The sequence below is a fragment of the Dryobates pubescens genome, chromosome 8, assembly GCF_014839835.1.
Source record: "Dryobates pubescens isolate bDryPub1 chromosome 8, bDryPub1.pri, whole genome shotgun sequence".
NCBI classification, from domain to species: domain Eukaryota; kingdom Metazoa; phylum Chordata; class Aves; order Piciformes; family Picidae; genus Dryobates; species Dryobates pubescens.
In genome coordinates this window covers 14,089,985-14,104,340 of record NC_071619.1, presented here as the reverse complement: position 1 = coordinate 14,104,340, position 14,356 = coordinate 14,089,985, and the positions used below count along the sequence as shown (strand labels likewise).

Below are 14,356 nucleotides of genomic sequence, written 5' to 3'. Positions count from 1 at the left end.
TTTCCCAGCTTCCACTGTAATATTGTTAAAACAGATATAGTCTTTCATGATGTCTGATCTTAGAAGAATGCACACGTTTCACAAAGGTATTATTCCTTGAAGGGTTTTGGAGTTGTTTTTCCATTCAGCTTCCTTAGCTTCAAGCAGCTTTAAAGTTGTAAGAGTTTGAATTATAACAGGTGCATCTACCTCAAAATATTCCTGGGTCAGAAATAGAGTATGTTTGGAATAATAAGCTTTTATTTCTTCTGCCTTTCTACCCAGCTATTTTTCAACAGCTACTACCTCTACTGTTCAAAGGAACTGAGTATGCTTCCAACAAGTAAGAGTCCAAAACTCTGTCTGAGGTGAATCACAAATGCCTGACTGATAAGTTAGCTTTCAATACAGATAGACTGAAAAGAATGGTTTTGAACTGATCCTTGAATTATATGCTTTAATTAACATATAACTTGCTAACAAGCTTATCTTTTTCAAGGTGATTAAAACTTTTCAACTAAGTTTAAAGGAAAGGTTTCAAACTTGTTTTTGTCTTGGTAAAATGCAACCTTAGTTGAATTTCTCTTCCTTCAGTTGACCTTTGGTTTTTGTAATGTTAACAGATTATGATTAATTTTTTAGATTTCTGTTACTTCCATCCTAATTTTGTGTGGAAATTGTATGATTGAAGTAGATTGCTAGCAGGTACAATTTATCATACTCTAATGAAAACCCATGAAACTATTTCAATTAATGAGTGATGAGGAGCTACTCTGTATCTATCTTTTTATTATTTATGTAAAACTTCTTTCTCAGTCATTCTATTCTCTTTATTTTGGGAGAAGTTGCATTTATTCTTGGAAGCTGTCCTTTTGCCTTCTTGAGTAGACTTGGACCTCTAGGAAGCCATGTGTGGATCCTCCATATATACCATGTTTACTATTACACAGCAGAAAGAAATAGTGACAACAGGCTGAGGTTAGAGCCTGCCCTGTGTGCAGCCTTTCATTGCTTCTCTCATTTCATCACACTCCACTTACATTAATGAGAACGGTGGCTGTGGTCTGAGAAGTCGGTCAACTGATTAAGCTTTTCAGATCATTCTGAGCTGCTTTCATCAAATGGAATTGAAAGGAAAGAAATAGGCAAAAAGGATTGTTCTTGCTCATGCTTTTTTTTAGGATAAAATATGGCAGCAGAGAGTGCAGGGAGAGTATGGGAGGTCAGCAGTGGCCAAAGGTTTGTTGAAAAGTTCCTCTAGGAATCTCAGCATGAAGAAAATATCAGAAGAAGAGATAGACAGTGCTGTAGAAACCAAATCCAAACAAGCTGAATGTTGTTTAAACCTATGGACAAATGTATTCTGTGTTCTGTTTGTCCTCTATAATTTTTATGACTTATACTACTGGCTATACTGCCTCTCTACTGTGGAGGTTATAATATACAGGATTTTACTGGCACTGCTGAAAAATAAGCTACCAGTAAAATAAAAATGCAAAATAGAAAGAGAGCAACTATACTCCTCTTGCCTTTTCATCACCCTTGATTTCTAAGGGGGAGGGGAGGACACAAAAAACTTGCAAACCTAAAGCACTTTTATACTTTTTGACAGTACACCTGTTGTCTGCTTCACAGCTTTCCCTTTTGTTCTACTGCTTTCAAAGCCCAAATTCATCAAAGAACATCACTGAGGTCGCAATGTTGACTTCTTTTCAAGAGCTCTTAGCAAAGGAGTCTGCAATGATTAACTTCTAAGCTGTGGACCTGAACCTTATTTAATTAGTTTTAAAGGGCCTTTTTCTTAGCTGAAAAGTTTAATGTAACAAGATCTTTCAGTTGAAAGCTGAGGAAAACTAAGTGGTTAAATCAGCGCTATCATGCTCTCTGATGCATCATTGCCAGAGATAGGAGAGCCCAGGAGCAGAGAACACAAAGTCTCCATTGAGCTTCAAAGTAGAGTGGCAAAATGGAAAAGCCGCAATGCAGTACACATTATGGTTTTAATGGTTCCAAATAGCTTCATAAAGAAAGAAAGAAAGAAATTACTTCTGTGAGTTAGAGCTTAGAAGTTTGTGGGCCTACAGGCTGAGCCATCTGTGTCAATGCAGCCTCATTCACATACCATGTAAGGACATAATTTTTTGCTAAAAACTTAAGTAGCTATATTTAGCACTCTTCCTGTTGTTAAGTAGGTACTTCCAATAAAGGAAGAGACACTGTTATTACAGATATTCCTTCATTCTTTATTTTTCTCCCTTTGCATTCATGTAACTGTAATGCTGCATTTTTCTTTTGGCTGTCAGGAAAGTGGGAAATACAGGTGCCTGCCTGTTCTTACTTATTTTCGTATATTAGTAGTCTAGTTTATACTCTATTATTCACCCTTGTTGAGGTGAGCAGATCAGGAAGAGGAAGGCTTGATATACTATTAAGCTGGATGATGAGGAGCAAGCAACTGATCTCACTTTTTCACTGCTGGAAGCATTTTTTTTTGTAAACAGGGTTCACAGAATAGCAGCACATTCATCACTGAGTGACAGCTGGATTTCAGCTGCAACAAAACCTCTTTCTAAGGCAAGATACAGAAACAGTTTAAGAGGCCAGAATAAAAAGCTTATTTCTTTCAGATGAGCACTTTCCCCATAAGGCTCCAAAGCTCTTTTGTGAACATATATTGTCATACCTTTTGATTCAATGCATTATGAATTTTTTGTTGTGTTCCGGTTAAAATTCAGCAGGAGCTGAGGACATTCTCACCTAAAATAGACTACTGCATGGTGGACCTGAGAGAACTTGGCTTAAATCACTTTAGACAGAGGATAGGGCTCAATATGATTATCCTATGTGTGAGGTTACTGCCTAAAGTAGGCAGAAGTGTTCCATTTCCTGATACATGTTACGTGCAGATACAGGGATTTTTTCTGACATCTGATCTTTTCAGTGTGTATTGTATCTGTAGTGGGTGTACACGTACATCCCTCTCTCCCCCCTCTCTCCCCCCTCTCTCCCCCCTCTCTCCCCCCTCTCTCCCCCCTCTCTCCCCCCTCTCTCCCCCCTCACAAATGCACATGGCATAGACAGCAGGCAACATCTTCATTCACGGACTCTGGTGCTGGTATGTCCACTTCTGTCAAAACCAGTCTGTTCAGAACATGCCCAGAATCTCAGAATTATTGAGGCTGGAATAGACCTCTGAGATCATCAAGTACAGCCTAAAACCACCACACTGATGAGACCATGTCACTAAGTGCCACATCCAATCTTTCCTTAAACACCTTCAGGGACAGCCTCTCCACCACCTCCCTGCACAGTCCATTCCAGTGTCTAATTATCCTTTCCATGAGGAAGTGCTTCCTAACATCCAGTCTAAACCTCCCCTGGCACAGCTTCAAGCCATGCCCTCTTGTCACAAGTTGCCTGGGAGAAAAGGCAACTTCCACCTTACAACAACTTCCCTTCAGGTAGTAGTAGAGTGTGATAAGGTTCCCCCTGAGTCCAGACTAAATAACCCTAGCTCCCTCAGCCTCTCCGAAGACTTTCCTGCCAGTCCCTCCACCAGTCTTGTTGCTAAATCAGACCATTCTGGTATGCAGGGAACTTGAAGATGAAAAATGGACCAAGGCAGCTGCATGTTTATGCACCAGCTGCAACTTTTTGTCACTCATCAAACCTTTGACGCCATTTCCTAACAATTCCTCACTCTAACAGATCTGACTGTTCCCAGTCATCAGCTCCTTGAGCTATTACACTCATCTGAACTAACATGCTGACATCCTGTTTTAGATTAGCTATAGGTATTTCACTGGAAAAAAAACACACACACACACAAACAAACAACAACAACAACAAAAAACCCCAGCCCAAATTTCACTTCATTAAGCCATCTCAGAAGGAAATTAAGAGCAACAAAATATGTATGTTTCAGAGGAATATACTGGATTCTTTTTTTCAGATAGAATAGAATAGAATACAATAGAATAGAATAGACCAGGTTGGAAGAGACCTTCAAGATCATCATGTCCAACCCATCCACCTCCCCAGGCAGCACATTCCAATGGCCAATCACTCTCTCTATGAAGAATTTCTTCATAGCATCCAGCCTAAACCTCCTCTGGTGCAACTTGAGGCTGTCCTCTTGTTCTGGTTGCCTGGGAGAAAAGTCCAACCTCCACCTGTCTACAGCCTCCCTTCAGGTAGCTGTAGACAGCAATAAGGTCTCCCCTGAGCCTTCTCTTCTCCAGGCTAAGCAACCCCAGCTCCCTCAGCCTCTCCTCACAGGGCTTGTGCTCCAAACCCCTCACCAGCTTTGTTGCCTTTCTCTAGACACGTTCCAGCAACTCAACATCTTTCCTAAACTGAGGGGCCCAGAACTGGACACAGTACTACTTAGCTTTAAAAAAAATTAATCCAACTACCAACAATAATGAATAATGACAGCTTGTAACATTAAAAATAGCATGGGATTTACTTTAATTAAAATTAGAAATAATGTTAATTGCTGTGTTTTAATGGATTCTTTTTTCTCAGGTATTGATTTCATATTTTTCTGAAAATTCACACTTTTTGCTCAGTTTGATCATGGAGTTAATCCAGCATCAATGCTATTGATTTACCAGCACTCATTCCATGTAAATAAAAGTACATAATCATTCTAAAAATGGAAAATTGTTCTGAGTATTAGCATAACTGCCCTAAAAAAAATACATTTGGGTTTGATGGTGTTGTAAATTTGAGAAATGAAAATGTCTGCATTTTAAACCTCAGTTGTGTAAACCAGCTCTACAGCACTTTATGGCGTTTAGATCAAGCTGAAATTTGTAAAGAGTGGCAGATTCCCTGATGCAGAGGAATGAGAAGGCTGCTGTTCTGCATCTAGCAGTAGCCAAAAACATGCCACTATCTCCACAGCCAACTACCCCTTCAGGTAGTACTTTTCCAAAATAAACAGAAGTGCCATTTCATCTTTACTTGTAGTGGGTGATAGTGAAGCCCAATGCCTAATCAAATTATGGAAACCTCTGGAATTCCTATTTCAACTAGAATGAAGTCTATAGAGTTTATCAACCTCCATTCATTCTACAAACAGGGACTGCCATTCACAGGGAAGGTAACACCTATGGATCCCTCCTCTGCTGAAAATACATCATAGGTCTAATGTTCTCTAGGCAGAAAGCAACAGTCTCCAGGAAATGAAGTGCTGTTCTCCTCATTTCCAGCAGCTATGAGTGAAGCCTCCTGTACAAGCAATTTCTTGTCCCCATCCTAACCAAGTATATTCCCTGGGCAGGAATTCTGAGGCCAGCTGCAGTCTCTGGAGGCTTCCCCAGGAGCAGCTCCTGAAACTAGTCTGCAAAAAAAAGACATATGGGATAGTGTTGGTAAGGGAATAACATTCTCTTTGGACAAATGCTCCTGGTAACCTAGCAGAAATCACTAAAGTCTTGTTCACTGACAGTAATTTCTGAGTCAAGGGCCCCAGATGATGCCAAGATTGCTGTCCCATTGGGGCTGGAAACTCTCACCTGGGCCAGTAGTAACCCAAACAAGAAGCATTATCCCAACAGATATGAATTAGGCTTTGGCTCCTATTTAAAGGTGATATCCTGGCTTTGAATCAGGTTTCAACTGCTTGTTGAACTCAGCACTTGTGTAACTATTGTCTAATTCCTTTTTCTCTTTTTTTTCCTTTCTTTAAAGTTGTAGTATATATTAAGTTTAAGTGGTCTACATAGTCTCACACTCTTACTATTAATTTTAGAAACTGCACAGCCAACAAACTGTGAAGAAAACCCAACAGAATCATCCAGACAGAGATAGTCCTCAAATATCTTTCTAGCCTTGCTTGTAAGTTGTGGCCATCTGCAAATATTTAAAATGTATATTTTAAATATATTTTAAATGTTTTAAATATATTTAAAATATTCATAATGTATTCACATAGAAGACACAGCCTAGGAACTCTTTTTTTTTTCTGTAGACTCTCTAAAGATGGGCTTTAATTCTTGATTTCTTGCACCAAAACTGGGGAGATTTCAGCTTCATTTGAACAAAGAGGACACAAACACTGACATCAACTGTGACAGTTGCCTTGGAAGCTGCCTAGAAATACAAAGAACAGGCACAGAGACAGGAAGGTATGACAGGCGCTTTTCCCAGGGGCCTAGAACGGATAGTGCAGAGTTCACTGAGGCTCCAGCAGCCTTTGAAAAGTTGCTGGCTACAGAGCAATGCGGGAAGAAAGCACAACCTCTTTCCTCCCAACAGTGATGGAGTAGAGGGAATTAATTTACAATGCTCTATTACTTCCATTTTTCTCACTCTGAATGTTCTTTATTATAAAATGAAAATCTTGTGTATGTTTTAATGAAGTCTGGCTCTTGAGGATCAACAGTTTTTTGATGCACTTCCTTCATCTTTCTGGAGACTCCAGACCTTGCTACAAGGAGATCTTATACAACAGCAACAGTCCAAATGCTCTGTTTGGAACCTGTCAAGACTGCCTGGACTAATCTGTTTTTCTAGATGTCTGCCAAGTGGGAAAGCATCAATCCCCCTACCCAGAAATTTCTGTTGTCATAACTACAAAAAGCTTAGGAGGAAAGGCTGGAGGGGAAGAATTGCAAATCACTACCACTGCAGATTTCCCTCAAAGGATCTGCTAATGTTTTTCAAAAAGCTGCAGCTGGTTTATGTCTCTGCTTAGCCCAGATTTGTCCTGGCATAGTTCTGTACTGAAACTGCATTTACATGATTTTTTAAGACAGCTATCTAGAAATCCTGGAATTACAATAAAAACAATTCAGAAATTCAGTGTGAGCACTGTCTTCTCTTTAGGGCTTACTCCTATACTGTGATATCATTGAATCAACGTTTGTAAAGGAACAGCTACCAACCAGAGATGTTGATGCCATGGATCGTTTCCAGAAGTGTTTTGCAATTTTAAAATTGTATCAGCCGAGAGCAGAGAGCAGCAGCTACAACATGTCAGAAAAAAATGATATGGCAGAAGTCAAAGACTGGAAGGCAATCCGTGTGGATCTGGTTGTGACCCCGTTTGAACAATATGCGTATGCTCTGCTAGGCTGGACAGGCTCCAGGGTAAGTAACCACAACAGCCTGTATTTTCTTAGCATTGGTAACCTATCTGTGCTATTGCAAGATCACAAAGAGCTCATGGACTCTTAAAAAAATGTTCCTTCTCTCCACACAACACTCTTCCTGCTGTCATCAACCTATGATCATAGGTTGGAGCTGATGAACTTGTCACTGATGTTTGTGGATGTATCTTTAGAGAACTGAACATCTATTTTTCTTGGAGCTTGGTGTTTAGGTTCGTGGACTGAAATCCTAGATTTTTCAGTTGGTTGCATTGTCTTTTTACCTTATGCTAGTGCTGACAAGCAAGTTAATTGGCTATGGAGTAGAGACATGGTTTGGAAAGCGTCACAGAATTTCACAGGAAATTAAACATTTGAGGAAAGGCTGTTCTAGTTTGGTAGTTGTTTTATAGGAAAACAAAAATAATTTGACATCTTTACTTTTAGATAAAACACTGGATAGAGAACATATTTTGGTTTAGTTATATTTTAATTGGGCATTTTATAGTAAAAAAAAAAAATTAGATTTGAACCACAGTAAAATGCATTTTAATAAGAAAAATTTGAAATGATGACTATTTCACAGTAGACACTGTAGCCAGTGGGTATAACATAAAATAGTACCATATTTTCAAAATTGAACCAAAAAACCCAACAAAAAAACCCACAAAAATGTAAATGCAAACTCAACTCAAAACTCAAATGATTAATCTCTCTCCAAACAGAATGATTTGTTAAAAATCTGTTCTACATGCTTGCCTACTGATGTTAATTTTCTTAGGGAGTGATTACATGATATAACAGAGATCCCCTGAGCCTGCTCTGAATGATCTTTTTGATGTTCTAGAAGCAGTACAGGTGTAGTGCCACTGTGTTCTACTCTGGTTAATTGGAATCAAGATGTTTTAGACTAGGAAAATTGCTATGTTCTCCTGCAGAGGTGATGAGTTAATTCAGTCACTTTTCCTTTTGAACCTTGGATTGGAGGTGTTCAAGAGGGGATTGGATGTGGCACTTGGTGCTATGGTTTACTCATGAGGTCTGTGGTGACAGGTTGGACTTGATCTTTGAGGTCTCTTCCGACCTTGGTGAGTCTGTGATTCTGTGATTAGATCCTACAGACATTGGGGTCCTTATTCTGGAAGTGTTTGGCTACTTGAGGGTCTTTCTCTCAACTCTGTAGGTGGGTGTCTACACTAAAAATTGACTTTGGGATGTTGAGTAGGCAACGATTCTATCTTTCTCTGCCTTAGTAGCTCCTACTCCCTGTTGAGGTTATTCAGCTACAAACTGTGGAAGTCTGTCATGGGCTTACTTTCTTGTACAATGGCCATTGTACATGACCATTGTCCATCAAAATGTTTTCCTTTCAGATGATAGTCTTAATGGAGGTAATTTTTACATGTTAGTTTATTATCTGGTTTGATGTTGGAACTCTTATACAAAGGGTAACAAATTGAGTTTTTCAGAATTGCTGATATTTGTTATCTTTTACAGCAATTTGGACGTGATTTGAGGAGGTATGCTACTCACGAAAGGAAGATGATATTGGATAACCATGCCTTATATGACAGGAAAAAGGTACTGTTTATTCTCAGAAATAAATCTGTCTTGGTTTTATTTCTGATCCTACATTTTCAGTTTGTTTTTGATATTCGAGTATACAGAATATTTTAGCTTGATTCTATATTATGTGGTAAAAATTCCCCAGCTTTGTAAGATTTATTTTCACTGGCAGAGCCTGATTACATCTAAAAAGTAAGATCAGAAATCTTTTTTGGCATTGATGAGGTAAATTCTGAAATTTAACAATAAACCAAGACAGTGACGTTTGGAACTGTGCAACCTCGACAAAACCAAGAACAACTTGTCTGCAAGTATTTGGGAAGAGTATTTTACTGTCCCATTTTAGAATGAAAGGACATTTCTGTGTCCCAGGCACAATTTCAACAGGGATTGTGTTGGTATTATTCAGGAAGAAGTGATATTGAGTGGTACAGGCTCAGCTAGAAGGTCTGAGGAAGTTTTTGTAGGTTGTGGTATGAAGTGGAGATCAGGGATCATCCTGCTTTTAAAACCCAACATTCCAAAATCGGTGTGGAGTTCTGCTTAGTCCGAGTTGCCAGTCTTGGTAGTAATAGGTAGTATTTCTGGTCTAAATGCTCTTGGGTGCAATTGTACTGACCTCTGCATTTACCTGGCTTAATTGTCTTAGGGCATTTTAATAATAAGCAAAAATCAATACTGAAGTTGTTTATTGATGTCATTATAGGGGAAGGCAAACATACTGTGACAAGATTTTACATTAATCTTTCCTGTATATTCCATACAGAATGGACGCTGCTTTTAGCATCTCTGCTTACGTGCAGTATTGACTCATGTTTTGTGAGTTGCAGCAATGATCTAAGCCCAAACTCCATTTCAGCTTCTCTGTACATGTTTGCCAAGCTCAGATGCTAGAGCATCCTCAGTTCGTGTAGAAACCTGGTGAAATGATCTGACTAATGAGCCATTCAGTCAAGTATCCCGTCTCAAAAATTTGTCAATACTAGATGCTTCAAAAGAAAATGTAAAATCACAGAATAGATAAATATGCTATCAAACATCTAAGGGAGGAAGCTTCTTCATGAACTCAGAGATTATGTCAATACCTTTCTGTCTGTCTTATTTCTTGAAAGCATTCAAAAATAAACTCTTTGCCTCGATATAATATTGCAAACATTATTATCTGCAACTTAATATGTGCTCTGTTAAATTGGGGTTTGGGTGTAACAGAAAACTGTACTAGGGAAATACAATGAATTTAAGAAATGCCAATGTTATTTGCCTTGTGCAGCCAAATTTGCCTACTTTGGGTACAATTATATATCATTTTATCTGCTGCTTTTACCCAGAACCCTTAGACATTCAGTAGTACAAAAAGGATGGTGTTCACTCATGAACAGCACCAATAAGTATTACTTTTTCTTCCTTGTGTTTAGGCTTTATATCAGACATACCATTCAAATACTTCTGAGAAAGAAAATGTGACTTTCCACTAGCCAGGATGTTTCAGAAATAAATTATGACCTTATCTTCACAATGCCCTTTGAGAAGCAAGATGCTCTTGTCTTCCCAAATTTTCAAGTAAAAAAATGGAGTAAAGATTTAAGGACTTATAATTCATAGATTTGACAAGCTTCCTCTTGTCTCTGTTGCATTCTCAAAAATAGTTAAACAACAGAAACTTTCCACAAGGAAAGAAGGAGGTGAGGAGAAAGTTCTTCACTGAGAGAGTTGTTAGCCATTGGAATGGGCTGCCCAGGGAGGTGGTGGAGTCACCATCTCCAGAGGTGTTCAAGAGCGGATTGGACGTGGCACTTGGCACCATGGTTTAGTCATGAGGTCTGTGATGACAGGTTGGACTTGATGATCTTTGAGTTCTCTTCCAACCTTGGTGATTCTGTGATTCTGTGAATTTCTGAGGCAGATACCTAATATGAAAAATTTCAGACCAGGCATCAGTGAAGTTATGATCTATTTACAAGAGGGTCTTTTATGAAGTAGTGGCATTCTGAAGAGAAGCAGGGAGAACCCCACCTCCCTTTCCCTTCTAATTGTTGAATTAAAATATTGAGGGTTTTCCTTATTTTTAATTTCATTATTTTTTAAAATTATTCCCTTATGTGGTGGGTTGAAATTCCCCCCCCAACATTAACTTTGCCAGACCAAGCAAAACTACACTCTGCAATGGAATGCAATGAATATGTACAAAATATACAGTATTTACTACATTATACAGATATTTACAATTAGCAAACAACATGAAACATCCCCCCCACCCCAGTCAAAATTACCTGGGAAGCTGTTCCACTGCTCTTCCACCCCCTGTACCAAAGAAAACAGAGAGCAGAGAGAAAACAGTGGTTAGACTTAACTAAAATAATGCAGACAAGGTCAGCCAGAAGTAGATTAATCTCTCCCAAGCGAAGCAAGCAGAGAAGAGATCAGAAAAGAGAAAGGATTGTTTTGGTACAGCCAATCTAATACTAGATATTTTCTCCAATGAAATTGTTTTGAATAATCTTTAGTTTTCCTTTTTACACCCAATAGTGATTTATTTATATTTTTCTACTTTTCTGCTCAAGATCTGTAACAAAATTTTAAAGGCATAGCCTAAAACCACCACACCATAAGGGACATTTTGAACAAAATGCCTTCCATGCAGCCACCCAGTGTGCAATAAAGTCAAGATTGTGCATCACTCAGCGATGGTGTCTGTGAAATTTGAGATAATGACCCATAGTGGAGAACTTTGCAATATGTTGTGGCTGCCAAGGTTGATTAATTTTTAAGGGTCATCCACTTACTAAGATTAAAATCTATGGTGAAAATAATTAGCAGCTTTAGTGCTGTTTCAGGAAACATACACCCAAATCATTAATTATTTTTTTCCTTAATTTAATTATGAAGACTAGAGAATCTTTGTTGTAATTCTAGTGCTTTTATTAAAAAAAAAAAAAAATAGCAAAACATTTGACAAGGGGAGAACCACAAAAACATGGAAATTTCATCACTACCTTCTCTTAAATTTAGATTAATGTAGGTATTTCATCTGGACATTTTTCTTTGTAGTAGAAGACCTTCCCTTTTCAAAGTTAAAACCAATCAGGAAGTGGATATCCCATGTGCAAACTGCTCAAAATCCCTCAACACAAGATTAATTAAGGTTAATTAGACAACATAGTTAAAAAAAAAAGAATCGTATCTTTTCCATGCTTCTCTCCTTGTTAGCTCAAGAGATGATGGCTGATGTCATTGGCTCTGTCCAGGCAGTGTGTACAACTCTAACAGTCACTGGGGTATAATTCGAGAGCTGGGCCAAATCCTTACTTCTTCATTCTCCTTTTCCTAATCTGTGTCTGTGCACAGCAAAAAGAAAAGTCAGAGAGAAGCAAACTAATTCTCAGTCCTGATGCAGACTAACTCCTTTCTTTGAAAACACTTCCCTGTTTGTATTTAAAATCTTGCAAACTTTGCATCCAAAGAAGTGTGGCCAGCAGATAGAGAGAGGTAATTATGCCACTTTGCTCTGGCGAGACCTCACCTGGAGTATTGCATCCAGATCTGGTGCCCTTAACACAAGAAGGACATGGACCTGATGGAGTGGGTCCAGCGGAGTGCCACAAAAATCGTCAGATAGCTGGAGCACCCCTCCCATGAAGACAGGCTGAGGGAGTTGGGATTGTTCAGCCTGGGGACGGGAAGACTCTGGGAAGACCTAATAGCAGCATTACAGTACCAGAAGGGTGCCTACAGGAATGCTGGAAAGGGACTGTTTACAAAGGCCTGTAGTGATAGGACAAGGTGCCATGGTTTGAAATCAGAGAAGAGCAGATTTAGGTTGGACGTTAGGAGGAAGTTCTTTACCATGAGGGTAGTGGAACACTGGAACAGATTGCCCAGGGAGGTGGTTGAGGCCCCATCCTTGGAGATACCTAAGGTGAGGCTCAGCAGGGTTTTGGGCAACTTGATCTAATGGAAGATGTCCCTGCTCACTGCAGGGGCATTGCACTAGATGACTTTTGGGCAACCCTTCCAAGCCAAACCATTCTATGATTCTAAAAGAAGTTAATAAACCATGTTAAGCAAATATACTTTGATTTTTTGATATTTTTTTTTTAATGGAACATAAAACTTGTTGAGAGAGTGTCTTTTGTTATAAAAGACAACAGTTTCCTGGTTTGCTCTACATCCCAATGTGTAATTTGGTATACTTTGTTTCTCTGTATTAATATTTATCAGCCCTTTGGCACTGCAGCTTCCACTGTGGCCTACTGCCTGAGACGTGATGCATGTCAGAGAATCCCAGATTCCAGTGTTTGAGGGGTTGCACCAGGAGAGAGTCCTGGTTACTTTAATGTATTTCCAAAGGGATTCTGACAGGAATAGTGAGCATTAACAAAGCAGTTAGGAATCAATTACATAGCTTTGCAGAGGGGAACAAAAGGAACAGATATTTCCTCTAGGGACTCATTACAAAGTTACACTGTGAAATTATTCCTCAGCCTTGATTTTTTTTTTCCTACTGTGAATATTTTTTAATATATTTGTGAGTTTTGAAAGACAATGTGCAACTATCAAACTCATTATTTTTTTCAGTTCCATAAAAAAAACCAAACAGGCATTTTGTGGACCTTCCTTTGATAGGAAAAGTGTGACAAGTTGAAAATTCACTACCAATTATCTGTCTCTTTTTCATAAAAAGATGAGTAAATGTACAAATCTGTCTTTCTTTAGAACTGTATCCTGAAGCCATGGAAATCTGCACTTTATATACCAAATGGAAGTATGAATCATAGAATTACAGAATTGCCAGGGTTGGAAGGGACCTCAAGGATCATCTAGTTCCAACCTCCCTGCCATGGGCAGGGACATCTCACACTAGATCAGGTTGCTCAGAGCCACATCCAGCCTGGCCTTGAACACCTCCAGGGATGGGGCTTCCACCACCTCCCTGGGCAACCTGTTCCAGTGTCTCACCACACTCATGGTGAAGAACTTTTTTCTAACATCCAATCTGAAGCTACCCATTTCTATTTTTTTTTCCCCATTCTCCCTAGTCCTATCATTACCTGACACCCTAAAAAGTCCCTCCCCAGATTTCTCCCCTTCAGATACTGCAAGGCCATAATTAGGTCTCCTAGGAGCCTTCATGAAGTTTCCAGATTTACATCATCTGGAGATCAAAACTTATAGTGATTTCAACACTTATGGAGTGAAGGAGTTTATTATCAGCCATCAGGAATAAGAAATTGTATATTCCCTGTCTTTTATAATAATATTATTGTGGTTGCACTGGCTACAAATGGCACAACACATTTATGAACTGGGCCAATAAAATTCTCACTGTAAAACTTTCCTGGTTAATGAGTGAACAATATATTAAGTAATGTAGAAGAGCTTTCGGGGAAAAAAAATCAAGAAAATTGCATTTTCTATGTGAGAGATAAGTCAGGTCAGTTGAACAACAGATTCTTCCTTAGAAAATTAAGGTATTTATACAGGAAGTTATGGATGGCATCACTGGTTGCTTTATACCCCTCTGTGTTGAATGGACTGAGGGCCATTGATCCCTTAACCCACTATAAAGAATTTTTGGTTACAACAGGCATTGTGTCTAGATTTAATCAGGAGCTAATAAGAGCATAAGCAGTAATTTCTGTTATTTTGTTGTGGTTGTTTGGTTCTTTTTAATGTAACAAAGTGATCAGTTTACTGCCTGTATTGCAGTTACCTAG

The 14,356-nt window shown here is 38.8% G+C and overlaps 1 protein-coding gene across 1 annotated transcript in view; it reads left to right on the top strand.

Moving 5' to 3' along the window:
- DNTT (DNA nucleotidylexotransferase) overlaps positions 1-14,356 on the top strand; it is an 86,378-nt gene that overhangs the window by 58,701 nt on the left and 13,321 nt on the right. The window contains exons 9-10 of the mRNA XM_054163677.1: positions 6,814-7,077; positions 8,574-8,657. Of these exons, the coding sequence (XP_054019652.1) occupies positions 6,814-7,077; positions 8,574-8,657 (348 nt within the window). The remainder of the gene's footprint in view (positions 1-6,813; positions 7,078-8,573; positions 8,658-14,356) is intronic.